At 51.7% G+C, this 20,524-nt stretch overlaps 1 protein-coding gene across 1 annotated transcript in view; it reads left to right on the forward strand.

The window, feature by feature from the left end:
- Positions 1–3,608: 3,608 nt before the first annotated feature.
- Positions 3,609–20,524, forward strand: part of GTF2IRD1 (GTF2I repeat domain containing 1) — a 128,755-nt gene continuing 111,839 nt past the window's right edge. The window contains exon 1 of the mRNA XM_017849886.1: positions 3,609–4,120. Within this exon, the coding sequence (XP_017705375.1) occupies positions 4,109–4,120 (12 nt within the window). The 5' untranslated portion in view covers positions 3,609–4,108. The remainder of the gene's footprint in view (positions 4,121–20,524) is intronic.

Raw genomic sequence — 20,524 nt, forward strand, 5'->3', positions numbered from 1 at the left:
AGAGTGAGACTCCGTCTCAACAAAAAACAAACAAACGAAACAGAAAACTCATAGAACTGTATGTCTGAATGACTTTTATTGCATGTATATTACACCCCAGGTAAAGAGGGGTCTGGACTGAAACTGGCCTTTCCAGAGTAACTCCATTTGGAGTTCACCATCTCATTTGTTCTAGTTGGTGCCACCATCCCTTCTACAGATAGTGAGTTTCGGTCTGTCACGTTGGCCAGCCTGACTTGTGCCTAGGGCCGGGACCAGGGGCTCCAGTGGGGCCCCACTGGAGCCCCTCTCTTTCCCCTTCCTTGGGCGTCCTAACCCCTCCTCGTTTCCTGAGCCTCTTGGATGGAGGGAGCCAGAGAATGTTAGAACTGGAAGGAACCTCAGAATATACTGGCCTCTTCTTTTCCAGATGGGGAAACTGAGGCTCGGGGCTGGGAAGACACTTGACTAAGGTTCTAGAGTTATGAGGATCAAGATCTAAAACCACATCTGGCCGGACGCCGTGGCTCACGCCTATAATCCCAGCACTTTGGGAGGCTGAGGCAGGAGGATCACTTGAGGTCGGGAGTTCAAGAGCAGCCTGGGCAACATGGTGAAACCCCTTCTCTATTAAAAATACAAAAAAAAAATGTAGCCAGGCGTGGTGCAGGTGCCTGTAATCCCAGCTACTTGTGAGGCTGAGATATGAGAACTGTTTGAACCCGGGAGGCGGAGATTGCAGTGAGTCGAGATCGCACCACTGCCCTCCAGCCTGGGCAACAAGAGCGAAACTCCGTCTCAATAAATAAATAAATCCATATCCATGACTCTTGGTCTAGGGCCTCCTTGCCCTCCCGCAGATGCCCCTGGAGCCTCCCTGGTCTCCTGCTCCTGGTTCGGGAGGCTGGACAGACCCATGCTGGCCCCAAAGCCAGTGGGAGGCTTTGTAGTAGCGTTTGCTGGATGGGGAAGAGGCGGGTAGGGAAGGGAGAGTGGTCAGAGCATCTGCAACACCGCAGCGGAGGAGAGACTGTGGTGAAGGCTGACCAGTGGTTGACTGTGGGGAGCTGTGAGAATGGTTGATGGCCCCCCAGGGACAGAGAGGAGATCGCAGCAGTGGTGTCTGCTCTTTGGAGCTCCTGGCGTCACATGGAGTAACCTCCAACCCTCACGATGTGTTCAGGTAGATCCCAGCAAATGCAGAATTGGGGTCAGCCTGGTCGCGATGGCAACCAGAAGAGCTTCCTAAGGGAAGGACCCCAGGAGAACCTGGTGGGGGCAGGGGAGAGATCTTGGCCGGTGTCCTTCCCCGGGGGGGAACCCAGTCTCAGGGACATAGCTCCCCCCCGGTTTATGCTGGTATTGCTGTGTCCACCAGCCTGGGGCTGCCAAGAGCTCTAGAAACTTTCGTGAGGATGGGCATGGAGGGTGGGGGGTGGGCATGTTGGCAACTCAGGGCTTTTTTTTTTTTTTTTTTTTTTTGAGACAGGGTCTTCCTCTGTCACCCAAGCTGGAGTGCAGTGGAACAGTCATAGCTCACTGCAGCCTCAAACTCCCGGCCTCAAGTGATCCTCTCGCTTTGACCTCCCAAAGTGTTGGGATTACAGGCATGAGCCACTGCACCCGGCTTTGGGGATTCTTATTGGCTGTGAAGCCGCCACTCGTTGCTCCTGTTTTCTTGGTTTAGTGCCCACTCCTGCATCTGAGGGGAGGCAGACTGAGCCTCCTGGAATCTGGGGTCTGGGTAGTGAGCCTGCCCACTTCCAGGAACCATCCATAACCCACCCACCATCCTGGACAGCCCGTGACCTTGGTAATACAGACACTTGCCCACGGCCCTATTTTTGGCTCTGAAAACGATATCTTCAGCCGGGTGTGGTGGCTCACACCTGTAATCCCAGCACTTTGGGAGGCCGAGCCAGGCAGATCACCTGAGGTCAGGAGTTCGAGACCAGCCTGACCAACTTGATGAAACCCTGTCTCTACTAAAAATACAAAAATTAAGGCTGGGTGTGGTGGCTCACGCCTGTAATCCCAGCACTTTGGGAGGCTGAGGCTGAGGCGGGTGGATCACCTGAGTTCAGGAGTTCATGACCAGGCTGGCCAACATGGCAAAGCCCTGTCTCTACTAAAAGTACACACACACAAAAAAAAATTAGCTGGGCATGCTGGCGGGTGCCCGTAATCCCAGCTACTTGGGAGGCTGAGGCAGGAGAATTGCTTGAACCCGGGAGGTGAGTTCAACCAGTGAGCCGAGGTCATGCCACTGCACTCCAGCCTGGGCAATGAAGTGAGACTCTGTCCCAAAAGAAAATGATATTTTCATACCTATGGGGTCCCCTCTGGTTTTCAGGACCCCCAATGCCTGCAGAAAGCCCACCTCGGGTCTCACTGTAGCCCCCCTGGTGGGGAAACCCTTCGGCCTCTAACAGGGCAGGCAGAAAAGATGTGTTTGGAGTAAACAATGAGCCGGTGGGAGAGCCACTCCACCATGGTGCAAATATTTGTGTGCGAATCACTAATCTGGACAGTGGGACTGGATTGTGGGGTTGACAGTGAGTCATGCCTGGGGGACTGTGCAGGGGACATTGTAGGGGTGCAGGGCCATGTTTACTCCAGATCCCAGCAGACTGAAGCTGGCCCCTGACTCTTTGTGCTGTGTGACCTTGGACGAGTTGCTCAGCCTTTCTGAGCCTCTGTGTCCTCATCCGTAAAACGGGGAGAGTACTGTTGTGTTTGTAGGGTTACTGAGGGGGTTTGTGAGATGCCATTCAGCAGCACAGCTCCTGCCGCTGATGGCTGCAGTGCAACTGTGGTTTCTCGGAAATGTCATCCCAGGCCCAGCTAGCACTGAGACCCAGGTGGGGTTTTGAGGAAAAGGGATCTGGCTGGGAGCAGTGGCTCGGGCCTGTAATCCCAACACTTTGGGAGGTTGAGGCGGGAAGACTGCTTGAGTCCACAAGTTTGAGACCAGCCTGGGCAACATAGCAAGACTCCATCTCTAAAAAAAAAAAAAATTAAAATTAGCCAGGTATGGTGGTGTGTGCCTGTAGTCCCAGATACTTAGAAAGGAGTTGGGAAGATAACTTGAGGCCAAGAGTTTGAGACCAGGGCAACATAACAAGACTCCATCTCTACAAAAAATAAATAAGTAGCTAGACGTGATGGCACACACCTTTAGTCCCAGCTACTTGGGAGGCTAAGGCAGGAGGATCACTTGAACCCAGGAGTTGGAGGCTGCGGTGAGCTATGATCACACCGTTGTGATCATAGGCTGGGTGACAGAGCAAGAGACCCTGTCTCTTAAAAAAAGAAAGAAAGAAAGAAAAGAAAAATGATTGTCAACCCCTGTCCATTGGGCCTGACTCTCACCTCCCACCTCTGCTTTGTGAGGAAGGGACAGGGTGTTATTATGTCTTTATTGTTATTATTATCTTACTGTTATTATGTCTTATTACTGTTATTATGTTGGAGGGGACTGGGGCTCAGAGAGGGGAAGCAAGTTCTCCAGCATCACACAGCTACTCGAGGCCAAGCCACCACTAGACCCAGATGTTCTGGGGCCTGGCCCCGTGTGCATTCCTGAGACTACAGGATTTTGGTGTGGGACTGCCCTGCGGTCTGTTGCTGTACCCTAGGAAGGGAAGGGTGTAGCCCGGGCTGGACTCCTCCAAGTTGCTCTGTCCCTGGGTTTTGGAAGGAGAGGGGCCGCTTCATGAAATTGCATCACTTGGTCAGAGGCTCAGGCAAGCCGAGGTTGGATGGAGGTGGCCAGGCTTTTCTGACAGGTGAGGGCAGAGGCGGAAGTAAAGAAGGTGCTCAGAGAAAGGGCCAGATGTATGCGCATGCGCACACCCAGCTACAAAACGAGGGGCGCCATTCCTCAGGGACCGGGCCGTTAACATGAGCCACCCGTCTGATGGACTGTGCGGCCCGATCCTGCCTGTGTGGTGACACTCCTGGCCTGGAGTACACAGTGGGCCCGCAGTGGCTGCTTTGGTGTTTGTGGAATGAATGAATGGGCTAGCGGCGCCCACTGATGAGCATCTGCCGAGATGCATGGAGGTGGCAGCTGTGGTCCAGATACCCGATAACGGATAGACACCTGTAGGAAACAGCCTCCTCTCCAATGCCTGGTGTGGTGAGGGATGGGGCGTGGCTATTTTGCAGTTGGATGGTGTGGATACTTGCAAGTCACCTAATCCCGATGCTCTGGACTCCTGTCTATAAAATGGGATGGCGTAGGTGTGGGCTGGTGGTGCTTGGTGGATCCCGCCCAGGCCCCAGAGAAGGGGCTGATGACAGCTAGTTGTTATTTTTATTACTAAATCACTGCTCAGCCCAGCCTGGCCTGGCAAGCCCAAGTTCCTGGTGGATGTCTGCCTCTTCCATGCCCGCTTGGAAGCCTTCTCAACCTCCCCCCGACTTTTTTTTTTTTTGAGACAGAGTCTCCCTCACTCTGCTGCCCAGGCTGGAGTGCAGTGGCGCGATCTTGGCTCACTGCAACCTCTGCCTCTCGGGTTCAAGCGTTTCTCCTGCCTCAGCCTCCCAGGTGCACGCTACCACGCCCAGCTAATTTTTGTCTTTTCAGCAGAGACGGGGTCTCACTGTGTTGGCCAGGCTGATCTCAAACTCCTGACTTTAAGTGATCTGCCTGCCTCTGAGCCTCCCAGATTTCACTAGTGCCCCACTGTACTCTCCTGCCTCCCACCTTTGCCCAGGCTGTCCCTGGCCCCAGTCTCCCCCGCTGAATGGCCACCCAGCCTTCGGGGCAGTGCTGCTGGGCTGATGCCAGCCAGCCAGCCATCCATCCTGGATGTGCCCACGCCTGGTCACTCCCCATATGAGGAACTGATGATCTTTGGTCACTGTTTATAAGCTTCAGCTTCTCTTTCCTCATCCAGGAGCTCCGGGGCAAGGAGTGGGCCTGATTCACCCCCGTTCAGGGTCTGGGTCCTAACAGGTGTGGTGAAAATGAGCACTTAGTCAGCGTCCCACAGCATCTAAAAGATGGGAACAAGGGCTGGGGGTGTGGGTAGGCCCAAGACTGGGAATAGGGAGGCCTCTGGAATGGGGACTGGAAGATGAAAAGGCTCTGGAAGATGTGGCATCCAAGTGTTTAAAGCAAGAACGGGGCTGGGCGTGGTGGCTCATGCCTGTAATCCCAGCACTTTGGGAGGCTGAGGCGGGAGGATCACTTGAGGCCAGGAGTTTGAGACCAGCCTGGCCAACATGGTGAAACCCCATCTCTACTAAAAATACAAAAATTAGCCAGGCGTGCTGGTGTGCACCTGTAATCCCAACTACTCAAGAGGCTGAAGCAGGAGAATCATTTGAACCTGGGAGACAGAGGTTGCAGTGAGCCGAGATTGCACCACTGCACTCCAGCCTGGGCGACAGAGTGAGACTCAGTCTCTAAAAAAAAAAAGGCGTGGGGAGGGCCAGAGGGCATTTGGGGCAGGGTGGGGCAGGGCAGGGCCAGGCCGGGTGACTGGAATGGGGTGACTATAATGAATGCTTTGGAGTAGGTCTGGGCAGGTGGGGAGGCCAAATGCCAGGGGAGGGAGGGGGCATGGTGATCCTTCCATCTGCGGCTAAGGATGGCAAGGCCTTCGGACAACTTCTAGCCCAGGTTCTCCATTGACAAGTGGAGAAACTGAGGCCCAGGGAGGGACGGTGCCAGTGCTCAGGTTTTACATAGCAGGTGGGCTGTTCCCGAGCCCACTGCAGGGCATAACCTGCCCTGGAACACTTGTCCTCACCCCTGTTGGCTCAGTGGTTGCAGGGCCATGGGTGGGTAGAGGTCAGGGAGTGAGCTGGCCCAGGTGGGCAGGACTGGGGGCCCCGTGAGCCAGCACAAACAGGATTAGATCACCCACGAGTAATGGGCTTTTTTCCGTCCAGCCTTTTCTCGACAAGAAAAGGCCTGATGTTCCTCATCCGTGTTGTTCTGAGAAGGCATGTTTATGTCTAGCAAGGGAAGGGTTCTTGGGAGGCAGGATCCCAGGGCTCCCCCTGCGCTGCCTGGCCCCAGGGGTTGGCACCGCCCCAGAGCTGGTTTCCTCCCACCATCTCCTGACACCCAGCCCCCACGCTTTTCAGATGCCTGCCTGAGAACAAATAAATACTTCTGCACCATGCACATGAGCTCAGATAAGCGGCCGGGGCTCGGCCAGAACTGGGGGCACCAAATGCCCCCAGCTGGGTGCCAGGCCTGCATTTCCCACCCAGCACCCCCTCACCCCACAATGCGTGGAGGGACAGAGATATACTGTAAGCAACACGGGACCTGATGTCAGGGGTGGACAGCAGCTCAGCGGGTGACGTCAGCATGAGCAATCGTCCCCATCGTCACTGCTGTTAAGTGAGCCGGCACTTGGTATCCCCAGGCCCGGCGCCAGGCCCTGTTCACGTATTCGCACGTGGGGCTCTCTCAGAGGCGAGAGCAGTAGAAATACCATCACCCTTTTGCTCAGTGGGGCCAGGAAAGTTTGAGCGTTGTGTGTGTTTGTGCGTTTAGAGACAGGGTCTCACTCTGTTACCCAGGCTGGAGTGCAGTGGTGCGATCATAGCTCGCTGTAGCCTAGAACTCTGGGGCTCAAGCGATCCTCCCACCTTGTCCTCCTGAGTAGCTGGGATTACAGGCATGCGCCACCACACCCAGCTAACTTTTGTTTTTAGTAGAGATGGGGTTTCACCATGTGGGCCAGGCCGCTCTCAAACTCCTGGGCTTACAGGCGTGAGCCACCAGCCCCACCATTTTTTTTTCTTTTGAGATAGGGTCTTGCTCTATTGTCCAGGCTGGAGTGCCGTGGTGTGATCATGGCTCATTGCAAGCTCTGCCTCCTGGGCCTAAGCAACTCTCCCACCCCAGCCTCTGGAGTAGCTGGGACTACAGGCACATGCTGCCACACTAGGCTAAAAAAAAAAAAAAAAAAAATTGTAGGGATGGGGTCTCACTATGTTGCTCAGGCTGGCCTCAAACTCCTGGGATCAGAAACCTGGTGGTCATTCTAGGTACCTCCCTTGGGACCCCTGCCTCACCGGCTCCTGGTCCCAAAGCCTGTCCTCCATCCCCTGCTGCTGTGTCTGCTTCAGGCCTGGCTGTCTCTGGCCTGGGCTGTCACAGAGGCTTGGCAACTCCTGGCTCCCCGGCTCCGAGCATGACCCGACAGTTCCTCCACCACATCTTCCTGGGATCCCCCACACTGCCCGCGTCTAACCCCTGCCCCAAGCCCTGCAGCGAAGCTGACCTTCCGAGGTCCTTGGCGTCACCCCAATGGCCACGCCGGTCTCTGCCCACCACTTCCTGCCCTGCCCTGCACACACCAGCCATGCAGAGCTGGGTTCGTTCCCCACCGACCCACCCACTCCCACAGCCTCTGGCCCCGCTGAGGCCTGACCAGGACACGTGGGCGGTCCAGGCTGGCGGTTGAGTTTCCTGGGCAGCCAGTAATTTGGCACTCCTTCAAACAGGTCTTTATTTATTCAGCATTTATTTCTAGGGGAGGTGGGTGCTGCGGCGGAGCAGGGAAAGCGTCTCCCTTGTAGAAGAGCAGGGCCCGGGCACAGTGCCCGTCTCCCCTCCTCACCTGCAAACGCAACTCCCCTGGGAGGCTCCTGGCAGCTCAGATATCACCTCCTCCAGGAAGCCCCACCCTGACTGCCTCACCCGCTGTCCTGGGCTTCTTCCATGCCACTTATTTTTATCTTCACTGAAGCATAATTTACTTCAGTGAAGTACATGAGTAACATGAAATTTTTTTTTTTTTTTCTTTAGACAGAGTCCTGCTCTGTCATCCAGGCTGGAGTGGCGTGATCTTGGCTCACTGCAACGCCCCCCTCTTGGGTTCAAACAATTCTCCTGTCTCAGCCTCCTGAGTGACTTAGAGGCGCCCGCCACCACGCCCGGCTAATTTTTGTATTTTTAGTAGAGACGGGGTTTTGCCATGTTGGCCAGGCTGGTCTCAAACTCCTGACCTCAAGTGATCTGCCTGCCTAGGCCTCCCAAAGTGCTGGGATTACAGGCGTGAGCCATTGCACCTGGCCCAAGTACATGAATCTTAAGCATCCCGCGTGATGAATTTTTCCCTCACTTGTGTACTCATGTAACCATCACTCAGCTCAAATCCTTGCACTGTGTTTTAATCTTTTTTTCCCCCCCCAGTAGTCTGTTTTTCGGTCATTTTCCCTGCCAGCCTGGGAATCCTTCAAAGGCAGAAGCACCTGCTGTTGGCCCCTGCGCTGTGTGGGACACAGTCTGAGAGAGTATTGGTGCCTGTGAGCCGGTGGCTGTGTCCTCACCCGTGTGATTGTCCCCATGTATATGTGTATGACAGAGGCTGTGGCCGTGGGAACATGTGGATCTGTGAGCCTGGCCAGGGGCCCCAGTGCAGGGGCAGGCGCCCCCTCCTCCACTGGAAGAGAGCCTTGTCCGATCCCCCAGCCAAGGGCCTTTGCAGGGAGCGGTGGCCCTGCTGGAGAGTCCCTGCCGGTTGACAGCCCGGAGATTAGTCTCCAAGGCCACGATGCCAGTTGCCATAGGCACGCAGGCCCGCGTCAGGACTGCGATTTCTCATCCTGGTCACGCAGGCAGGCGGCCGCCCCTGCCCGCCTGCCAGGAGCCAGGCCCAGGCTTTAAATAACAAGGGTGGAAACCTGAACCGCGGAGCCGTCTGCCCAGCAGATCCTGGCCTCCCCTCCTGGTAGAGCAGGCATGGGGCGGCCTGGACCCCGCATAGTGCTGGCGGCGGCGTGGGGGTGGAGGAGGTCCCTCTGTGCTGGCTCCGGGGGACAGGAGAGAAATGGAGAAACCTGAGTTTGGGGGCTCTCTGAGTGCTCCTAGTACCTGATGCACAGCCCAAGCTGAGAGGAGACAGCCCGTTTTCCTAAATCCTGTCCTCCACTTGGAGGAAGAAGGATGCCCTACCTTCCAGAAGCCTAGATGAAGGGCAGTTGGGGCTTCGCAGGGCCAGGCCTCAGATCGGCTTCCCCCAGCCCCTCCAGGGAAGAGACAGGCAGCTCCCTCACTTCCTCTTGGAAGGCAGCATGAAGCCCTGTGCTTCCTGGAACTGCCCTTTTGCCCGGGCCTGGGGCCGACTTTCCTGTCCTGGGGTGGAGCAGCTGTGTTGGATGTTTGGTTTTGCTTTTGTTTTTCTCGATTTTTTTATTTAAAAGAAAAATTTTTTTAGAAATGAGGTCTTGCTCTATTGCCCAGGCTGGAGTGCAGTGGCGCAATCCCAGCTCGCTGCATTCCTGAACTCCTGGGCTCAAGCCATCCTCCCACCTCAGCCTTCCCAGTAGCTGTGACGACAGGCGCGTGCCACCACGCCCGGCTCATATTTTAAATTTTTTGGTAGAGATGGGGTCTTGCGATGTTACCCAGGCTGGTCTCAAACTCCTGGCCTCAGGCAATCCTCCCGCCTCTCTGGCTCCCAGAGTGTTGGGATTACAGGAGTGAGCCACCACGCCCAGCCTGGTTTTGTTTTTAAAGGATGAGGTTTCTGTTGTTTCTTTCCAAATTGTAAAAGTAATACTTACCTTAAGTGACTTAGAAAATACAGAAAAGTAGAGGGAAGCAAAGTCAGGCATAGATCCCGCCCTGAGATGCATGGTCTGGAGTTGGCATCCCAGGCTGCCCTGTGTGTGCCCGAGGTCATCCTGTCCAGTGTTGGAATCAGCCTCTGCTGGGCATCAGGTTGCCAGGACCTTCTCCTTGTTTATACGTGGGTGTGTGTATCCGTGGATGTACCAAGTGAAAGCTTTGGGGAAATATCTTTGCATGTAAATCTTTGCATTTGGGATAATTAACTTAGGATTAATTTATAGAATTATAAGTCCTGCAGCGAAGGGTGGGAACAGAGTTAAAATTAAACTTCCTGAAACACGTCACAGCGTCACCAAATCACTTGTGCTGGGAGGACTGTGCACCCAGGGTGCTTCTGTGGGGTGGGCTGGTATTTAGTGTGAAACTCATGGCTGCTGGGCTGCTGGGCTGGGAAGAGCTTGGCCACAGGTGTGGGGTCTTGTTTCCAGTGACATTCCCAGCTGGCTCTTGCAGCCTCTGCCCTGGTGACAGGATGGGGTGAGGGAGCCAGAGGAGGCTGGAGGTGGAGCCCTGCCTCTAGGCGGAACTGTACCGTCCGTATTTGCAGGGCAGGATTAAAAAGGGACAGTTTTGCTGTTTGTTTGTTTGTTTTTCTGTCATCTGACTGGGTGTCCCAATACCTGATGTCTTCTAAAACTTTTTTATTTTATTTTATTTTGACATGAGTCTCCTTCTGTATCCCAGGCTGGAGTGCAGTGATGCAGTCTCGGCCTGCTGCAGCCTCAGCCTCCTGAGATCAAGCGATCGTCCTGTCTTAGCCTCCCAAGTAGCTGGGACGACAGGCATGCGCCACCACACATGGCTAAATTTTAAATTTTTTGTAGAGTCAGGGTCTCTCTGTGTTGCCCGGACTGGTCTCAAACTCCTGGGCTCAAGTGAGCCTCCTGCCTCAGTCTCCCAAAGTGCTGGGATTATGGATGTGAGCCACTGTTTCTGGCCTTATGCACACTTTTCGTTGAGAACAAAGTTATTTGTTGTAAGGGAACTGTTTACACACTAAGCTACCCAGGTAACCAGCACCCAGGTCAAGAAACAGCATTGACAAGCCCCTCTCACCCCCTTCCAGTTAGTACCACTCTCCGACCCCACCACGATAACCGCCATTCCATCTCCTGGCTTCAGAATTTGGCCTCCTTTTGAACCTTATGTAAATGGAATTCTACAGTGTTACCTCAGATTCTTTCATCATCCTTGCGAGATTCTGCCATGGTGTTGCGTGTCTTTGTGGTTTGCTTGTACGTCTGATGCCTTTTCCAATAGACGGGGCACCCAGGAGGAGTCAGTGGAAACACGTGCCGTGGAAACAGATCAGGTCTTGTGCTGAAATTCGGACACTTCTGAATTACTGCCCATAGTCAAGGAAATAAAGTTTATTTCCCTAAAGGATGTTGTGTGGTGTATAGGAAAGAATTTGTAATCAGCATAGCTGTTAAGCCCACAGGAGAGCATGTTGTGTTATGATGTGAACTTGAGTTGGGTGTGCAGAGATCTGGGGTTCAGTCTGACCCCTCTGGGCCTTGGTTTCCCTAGATGAACATGCAGGTGATTAGATGAGGGGCCCATCTAGCTCAGTGCTGTGATGTTAAGCATATACTTCGCAGTGCTAAGAGGTTGTTTTCCAAAGTGTTTGAAGTTTGCTCTTAAGATCTTATTTAGGCTGGTCACAGTGGCTCATTCCTGTAATCCCAGCACTTTGGGAGACTGAGGCAGGATTGCTTGAGCCCAAGAATTTGAGCCTAGCCTGGGCAACATAGCAAGGCCCCATCTCTACAAAAAATATATATATTTTTTAATTAGCTGGGCCTGGTGGCATGTGTCTGCAGTCTCAGCTACTTGCGAGGCTGAGGGAGAGGATCGCTTGAGCCCAGGAATTTGAGGCTACAATGAGCTGATTACATCACTGCACTCTAGGCTGGGTGGCAGAGCAAGACTGTCTCTACAAAAAAAATTTTTTAAAGCCAGGCGTGGCGGCATGCACCTGTAGTAGCCCCAGCTACTTGGGAGGCTGAGGCAGGCGGATGGCTGGAGTCCAGGAATTTGAGGCTGCAGTGAGACGTGATCGCGCCACTGCATTCCAGCCTTGGTGACAGAGCGAGACTCCATCTCTACAAAACATTTTTTAAAAAATTAGCAGGGAGCTACTCGGGAGGCTGAAGCTGGCGGATGGCTTGAGTCCAGGAGTCTGAGGGTGCAGTGAGCCATAATCACGCCATTGCATTCCAGCCTGGGTGGCAGAGCAAGACTCTGTCTCTTAAAAAAAAAAAAAAAAAAAAAATCTTATTTACCAACTTGGCTCATTTCTAAGTGGAGCAAAAATGCACCATCTCACTTTTGCTCTGCCTAAATTACTCGCAGGCCAGGTTTCCTGGCGTCAGGAAGGAGCCGTGTAGATACAGCCAGGGTCTCCCGGGGGCAAAGACCCTCCGAGAGGCCTTGATAAGTGGGCAGCTTCCACTGAACAGCCCCCAGGGATGGAGACCCAGTGCCCACATAACAGCTTGTTCTTTCATTCTGGGACAAGAATGAAATTAGGAATGTTCTTCCAATTAGGAATGTTCCCTTGTGTCGGCTGAAAGCCTGTGTCCTTAAACTCTCTACCAGCATAATGGCAATGAACCTGGGCTTGGGTCTTCAGGAACCAAAGCCGTGGAGTCAAGGATTTGGAGAGATGGTATATGCCTCACCAGGCCTAACATGATGGTCTTTTTTTTTTATTTTTAAATTGAGACAGGGTCTCACTCTGTCACCCAGGCTGGAGTGCAGTAGTGGACCTCAGCTCACTGCAACCTCCACCTCCCAGGCTCAAGTGATCCTCCTGCCTCTCAGCCTCCCAAAGTACTGAGATTACAGGCGTGAGCCACCACCCCTGGCCATCCTTCAATTTAATTTTTTTTTTTTTTTTTTGAGATGGAATCTCACTCTTTCACCCACCCAGGCTGGAGCGAGGTGGTGCGATCTTGGCTCACTATAACCTGCACCCCCCGGGTTCAAGCAGTTCTCCTGCCTCAGCCTCCTGAGTAGCTGTGATCACAGGCACCTGCCGCCACGCCCGGCTAATTTTTGTATTTTTAGTAGAGACGAGATTTCACCATGCTGGCCAGGCTAGTCTCAAACTCCTGACCTCAGGTGATCCGCCCGCCTCAGCCTCCCAAATGTTAGGATTACAGTCGTGAGCCACCGCGCCCAGCCTGTCTTTCCTTTTTAAGGCTCAGTAATATTCCATTATATGGATAGATTGTGTTTTGTTTATCTATTCATCATCGGGCGCTTGGGCGGTTTCTGCCTTTTGGCTGTTGTGAATACTGATCCTGTGAACATGCTGTACAGATGTGTCTTTGAGACTGTTACCGTTTTATTAACAACATTGCTGTAATGAGGGATCTCAAATCTGGAGTGGATCTGATAAATCGCCTCTTTCAACGCCTTATCCAGTGTTGAGTCTGTCCTTCCAGAATCCTACGGAGACTTCTTCTGGCCTCAGATGCGTGGGTGGGAGGCATGCCGCCTCCGGACACCTCTGACCAAGGGCCCAGAGCTGGGTGGCTTAGGGTGCAGGAAAGACACTTGTGAGTGGGACCATGACAGAGGGATGTGCATCAAGGTATCCTCTAGCTACAGATGCCCCCAAGGGAGGCAGCGGTGGGGCTGCTGCAGGAGAAACCTGGACTGGAAGCTTGGACACACTTTCCACAAGGGCCAGGATTGATGGCCAGTGGAATTCATCAGAGGAGTCTTGGAGACTGGGGCCTTTAAAAATAGATGCAGCTGGGAGCAGTGACTCACACCTATAATCCCGACACTTTGAGAGGCTGAGGCTGGTGGATCACTGGAGGGCAGGAGTTTGAGACCAGCCTAGGCGACATAGCAAGATTTCATTTCTACTAAAATTTTTTAAAAAATTAGCCGGGTGTGGTGGCGCACTCATGTAGTCCAGCCCGGGTGACAGAGTGAGACCCTGTCTTTAAAAAAAGAAGAAGAAGAAAGAAAAGAAAATACATCCCATGGAATCAGTTTCTTCCTTTCTTTTTTTGAGATGGAATCTCGCTCTGTCACCCAGGCTAGAGTGCAGTGGCATGATCTTGGCTCACTGCAACTTCCGCCTCCCAGGGTCAAGCAGTTCTCCTGCCTCAGCCTCCCGAGTAGGGGATTATAGGTGCCCAACACCACGCCCAGCTAATTTTTGTATTTTTAGTAGAGATGTGGTTTCACCATGTTGGCCAGGCTGGTCTCGAACTCCTGACCTCAAGTGATCTGCCCGTGCCACCGTGGATTCTATTTCTGTTAGGAATGTGTTTGTTGCAAGTAACCTGAGAAACAGAGGCTGAGGAGGGAGGGGTATCTCGTGTAACAGGAGGCATGGGTGGGTGGTCTAGCTGCAGGCAGCTGCTCAAGCACATCAGAGGGGCCCACACCATTTATCTCTCTCCTCTGGCTGAGGGCTTTGGGCATCCTGGCCTACAGGGGATGTGAACCACCAGGCAGGGCGCAGGGTGTAAGGGATTGGGCCCCCATTACCTGCTTCCGGGGAAACTCTGCTCTTTTGTTTGGGAATGCCTCACTGGTCAGACTGTGTCTTGTGGTCATCTCTGGCTGTGGGAGAGTATAGGAACGGGAGGATTTTGTGTTGTGGCCTCTACAGAAGAGGAGAGCAGGGGAGAAGTTGGTTATTTGGGGATTGAGGTACCAGCCACACAGCATCTGTCTGCCTCACAATCCCAGCACGTTCAGCTGGGCATGGTGGCTCACACCTGTAGTCCCAGCTACTCAGGAAGGTGAGGCAAGAGGACTGCTTGAGCCTAGGAGTTCAGGACCAGCCTGAGCAACATAGCGAGACCATGTCTCTACAAAAAAAAAGAAAAGAAAAAAATCAGCCAAGCGTGGTTGTGTGCACCTGTAGTCCCAGCTACTCAGGAGACTGAGGGTGGCGTGGGGAAGATCCCTTGAGCCCAGGAGTTCGAAACCAGCCTGGACAACATAGAGACAGCATGTCTCTAAAAACAAAGAAATGAGACACATTAGACAAAAGTTATCAAAAGTTGGACTCAGTGATGTAAATGAGAGAATTACAAGATAACTTTTCTTTTCTTTTCTTTTCTTTTTTTTTTGAGATAGAGTCTGGCTCTGTCACCCAGGCGGGAATGCAGTGGCGCGATCTTCCGCCTCCCGGGTTTACGCAACTCTCCCTGCCTCAGCCTCCCGAGTAGCTAGGATTACAGGCACCCAATGCCATGTAGCGCTAATTTTTGTATTTTTAGTAGAGATGAGGTTTCGCCATGTTGACCAGGCTGGTCTTGAACTCTGGACCTCAGGTTATCTGCCCGCCTCAGCCTCCCAAAGTGCTGGGATTACAGGCGTGAGCCACTGCACCTGGCTGAGATAACTTTTCTCTTTGTCTCTATTCCCTTTCTGAATATGAAAGCTTTCGAGTTCTGCTTGATAGTGTAAGAAATACTAAGTCACCCAAAGTGTATGCAGTCTCTTTTTTTTTTTTTTTTTTGCAGTCTCCTATCTAAGAACTAACCAGACCTGACTCTGCTTAGCTTCTGAGATCAGATGAGATCAGGCGCTTTCAGGGTGGTGAGGCCGTAGACTGTTTTTGCAATCTCTAGGAATTTTTTTTTAAGGCCAGAGAAAGATAAATTATCCACATTACTTAAACAATTTTTAAAAATATACAAGAAAGCCTAGCTTATTTAAAGCCCAAAAAACTGTAATTCCATTGGTAGCAAAGATGTTAAACATTTAAAATGTGATTAAATCTAAAATTGGTGACTTCTGAATAAACTGTAGTTTTGAATTTGATATAGCAAATCTGTGGCAGTGTTGAACAAAACAACTTATACATAATGCATTTTTATATTTTAAACTAACAAAGATGCTTCAGAAATATCGAGGACATTTTTTAACGAATTATTTATATTTTAATCTTTTCAAGTTTTCCATTTTGTTTCCATCACTTCCATTTTTTTCGGAATATTGTGCCTCCTCAAACGTTTATCACAGTAAGAGAGTGGTGGGACTAGAGATGGAGCCCTCAGAATAAAAAATAAAATTTAGCCAGGCGCAATGGCTCACACCCATAATCTAGCACTTTGGGAGCCCAAGGTGAGAAGATCGCTTGAGGCCAGGAGTTCGAGATCAGCCTGGGCAACATGTGAGACCCTATCTCTAAAAAGTAAAAATAAAAACTTAGCTGGGTGTGGCGACGCATGCTCTGGTCCCAGCTACTCAGGAGGCTGAGGCAGGAGGATGACTTGAGCCCAGGAGTTGGAGGCCACAGCGAGCTATGATCACACCACTGCACTGCAGCCTAGAGACAGAGCAAGACCCTGTCTCAGAATAAGGAATTGTAGCACGCTCAGAATCCTAGAGTCTTGCTCTGGGTATCAAAATTGGATGTAGGCTCTTTAGCTGCAGTTGAAAAGAGAATTATAAAATAGACCTGGAGTCAAAACCAAATGGGTGACTTTACAACTGGTAAAGACTGACTTAAGTAGGATGCTTTTAGCTGCAAATGAAAGAAACCTCTGGCTGGCACGGTGGCTCACACCTATAATCCCAGCACTTTGGGAGGCCAAGGCAAAAGGATTGCTTAAGACCAGGAGTTCAAAACCAGCCTGGGCAACATAGTGAGACCCTGTCTCTAACAAGATTTTTAAAGTGAGCCAGGTGTGGTGGCAGGCGCCTGTAGTCTCAGCTACTTGGGAGGCTGAGGCTGGAGGATTGCTTGAGTCCAGGAGCGATCGAGATTGAGGCTGCAGTTAGCTATGATTGCATCACTGCACTCCAGCCTGGGTGACAGAAAAAAAAAGAGAGAGAGAGAAGAAAAGAAACTGTAGTCCTTGGTGGGGCGGGGAGNTCTAACAAGATTTTTAAAGTGAGCCAGGTGTGGTGGCAGGCGCCTGTAGTCTCAGCTACTTGGGAGGCTGAGGCTGGAGGATTGCTTGAGTCCAGGAGCGATCGAGATTGAGGCTGCAGTTAGCTATGATTGCATCACTGCACTCCAGCCTGGGTGACAGAAAAAAAAAGAGAGAGAGAGAAGAAAAGAAACTGTAGTCCTTGGTGGGGGCGGGGAGAAAGAAGAAGAAGAAGAAAAGAAACTTTACTAAGAGTGCCTTAAGAAATACGGACTTTTGCCTGGGCAAGAAGAAGAAGAAGAAAAGAAACTTTACTAAGAGTGCCTTAAGAAATACGGACTTTTGCCTGGGCACGGTGGCTCACGCCTGTAATCCCAGCACTTTGGGAGGCCGAGGAGGCGGATCACCTGAGGTCAGGCGTTCGAGACCAGCCCAGCCAACATAACAAAACCCCGTCTCTACTAAAAATACAAAAATTAGCCGGGTGTGGTGGTGGGTGCCTGTAATCCCAGCTACTCAGGAGGCTGAGGGAGGAGAATCACTTGAACCTAGGAGGTGGAGGTGGCAGTGAGCCAAGACCACGCCATTGCACTCCAGCCTGGGCAACAGAGCGAGACTCTATCTCAAAGAAAAAAAAAAAAGGACTTTTACTGTCTCACCCAAAGCTTAGAGATGGCAGATCTGGGGGTTATACAGGACCAGGTTCTTCCATGAGTTCACGCTGCAGTCCTCAGATACCCTCACCTCCCAGGCTGATTCTTTTCATGTCTCTAGTTGGCTGTCATGGTCAGGGGTATCACATGCAGGAGAAGGAGGACATCTCTGGTTTCAGTGCCCCCCCTTTTTTTTTTTGAAATGGAGTCTTGCTCTGTTGCCCAGGCTGGAGTGCAGTGGTGTGATCTCGGGTCCCTGCAACCTCCACCTCCTGGGTTCAAGCGATTCTCCTGCCTCAGCCTCCCAACTAGCTGGGATTACAGGCATGTGCCACCACACCTGGCTAATTTTGTATTTTAGTAGAGATGGGGTTTCGCCGTGTTGGCCAGGCTGGTCTCAAACTCCTGACCTCAGGTGATCTGCCCACCTTGGCCTCCCAAAGTGCTGGGATTACAGGTGTGAGCAACCATGCCCGGCCTGGTTTCAGTCCCTTTCTAAGGGCAAGGACAGCTCTGCTAGAAGTCCCTCATGTCTCAGTGGCCAGAATTGGGTTCTGGCCTCTCCTTACACCTGTCCCAGTGCCTTGCTCTCAACCTTGGAGAATCACCACATTATCTCCAGGGATTGGGAGGGCCCAGCTGCCCCAAGCACCAGTTGCTGGGGCAACCCAGCAAAGATTGTCCGTCTTTAGATACCAGGACACAACGGGGAGATTCTGTTAGCAGGGAGTGGGGCAGAGGACTTGGAGGACAGCCTTTGGGATCAGATCCAGGACAGGAACTTGGATTTTTTTTTTTTGACAGGGTCTAACTGTGTCCCCTAGGTTGGACTGCAATCACAGCTCATTGCAGCCTTGACCTCCTGGGCTCAAGCTATCCTCCTGCCTCAGCATCCCGAGCAGCTGAGACAACAGGCATGCACCACCACACCTGGCTCACTTTTTTGTTTTTTCGTAGAGATGGGGTCTCACTGTGTTGCCCAGGCTGATCTTGAACTCCTGGGCTTGATCCTCCTGCCTCAGCCTCCCAAAGCACTGGGATTACAGGCATGAGCCACCGCACCCAGTGAGACCCTGGGTGTCTTAACCATGACCCCAGACTGCCTTCTACTGCACTGCGGCTGGGTGTAAGACCCCCTCCTGCTGCCCAGCCCAGAGCCTGGCCTGAGCAGATATGAATGGAAGGCTAGGGCTGTGACTGGCAATGTTCTCCCCAGCTACAGTGACAGTGGGGAGGGGCAGGAATCCAGGACCCCCAGGCCACTCTATCCCCACTGGGGAGCCTTTGGGACTGGAGAAGGGAGTATTTAGTGGGAGGCTGAGGCTGCTGGGGAGAAAGGATACTCCCCTTTCCAGAAGGGGAGAAATTTCTTTTTTGTTTGTTCTCTTAAGCTTCTTTTTCAAGAAACAAGCATATGGCAGCGGATGGTGCGGGGGCCGTGTTTGGGTGGGGTGTGTGCCTGCCTTTGCCTTTTACGTGGTTGGGTGTATTTTTTTTTTCTCCATCAGCTCCAACGCCCAGCTGGTCCACAGGGCAGTGAGACTTGAATCACAGAGGCGCTTCCCTGGTGTCCAGAAAAATCCGGCTCTTTCTAGTGGCGCTTCCAAGGGGGAAGAGATTGGAGAGCTCTCCAGCAAACCCAGGCCTGAGCTTTGCAGAGGTCTGAGCTGAGGACTGAGTGTCCAAGGTGCTGAGGGTGTGGACTGTCTTTGTGAGGTGGGGTACAGCCAGTGAAGGAGCTGGTGTTAATTTCCTGAAGCTGCTGTAACACGAGCCACAGACTTGGTGCCTTAAAAAACAGAAATTTCAGGCCAGGCGCGATGGCTCATGCCTATAATCCCAGCACTTTGAAAGGCTAAGGTGGGCAGATCACGAGGTCAGGAGTTTAAGACCATTCTGGCCAGCATAGTGAAACCCTATCTCTACTAAAAATACAAAAATTAGATGGGTGTGGTGGTGGGCACCTATAATCCCAGCTACTCAGGAGGCTGAGGCAGGAGAAGCGTTTGAACCCTGGAGGCGGAGGTTGCAGTGAGCTGAGATCCCACCACTGCACTCCAGCCCGGGCGACACAGTGAGGCAGGAAAAAAAAATTCTTTCTTTCTTTCTTTTTTTTTTCACTTTTAGGTTCTTGGGTACAAGGGCAGGTTTGTGACATAGGTAAACTTGTGTCATGAGGGTTTGTTGGACAGATTCTTTTTTCACCTAGGTATTAAGCCCAGTACCCAATAGTTATTTCTTCTGATCCTCTCCCTCCTCCCACCCTCCACCTTCTGAAAGGCCTGGGTGTGTGTTGCCCTCTCTCTGTGTCCATGTCTTCTCATTGTTCAGCTCCCACTTATAAGTGAGAACATGCAGTAGTATTTGGTTTTCTGTTCTTGTGTTAGTTTGCTAAGTATAATGGCCTCCAGCTCCATCCATGTCCCTGCAAAGAACATGATCTCGTTCTTTTTTGTGCCTGCATACTATTCCATGGTGTATATATACCACATTTTCTTTATCCAGTGTATCGTTGATGGACATTTAGATTGATTCCATGTTCTGCTATTGTGAATAGTGCTGCAGTAAACATACGTGTGCATGTGTCTTTATTGTAGAGTAATTTCTATTCCTTTGGGTATATACCCAGTAAGGATGCCAGGTCGAACAGTATTTCTATCTTTAGGTTTTTGAGGAATCACCACACTGTCTTCCACAATGGCTGAACTAATTTACAATCCCAACAGTGTATAAGTGTTCTTTTTTCTCCACAACCTCACCAGCGTCTGTTTTTTGTTGTTGTTGTTTGTTTTTGTTTTGAGATGGAGTCTCATTCTGTCATCCAGACTGTAGTGCAGTGGTGTGATCTCAGCTCACTGCAACCTCCACTTCCTGGGTTCAAGTGATTCTCCTGTCTCAGCCTCCCAAGTAGCTGGGATTACAGGCATGCACCACCATGCCCGGCTAATTTTTTTATTTCTATTTTATTTTATTCTTATTTTTTGAGACAGAGTCTCACTCTGTCACCCAGGCTGGAGTGCAGTGGCGCGATCTTGGCTCACTGCAAGCTCTGCTTCCCGGGTTCACGCCATTCTCCTGCCTCAGCCTCCCGAGTAGCTGGGACTACAGGTGCCTGCCACCACGCCTGGCTAATTTTTTGTATTTTTAGTAGACACTGGGTTTCACTGTGTTAGCCAGGATGGTCTTGATCTTCTGACGTTGTGATCCGCCCGCCTTGGCCTCCCAAAGTGCTGGGATTATAGGTGTGAGCCACCACGCCTGGCCCAGCATCTGTTATTTTTTGACTTAATAGCCATTCTAACTGGTGTGAGGTGGTATCTCATTGTGGTTGTGATTTGCATTTCACTCATGATCAGTGATGTTGAGTCTTTTTTCGTAAGATTGTTGGCTGCATGTACATCTCCTTTTGAAAACTGTCTGTTCATGTC

Source organism: Rhinopithecus bieti, unplaced genomic scaffold (assembly GCF_001698545.2).
Source record: "Rhinopithecus bieti isolate Rb0 unplaced genomic scaffold, ASM169854v2 scaffold_31823, whole genome shotgun sequence".
Lineage (NCBI taxonomy): Eukaryota > Metazoa > Chordata > Mammalia > Primates > Cercopithecidae > Rhinopithecus > Rhinopithecus bieti.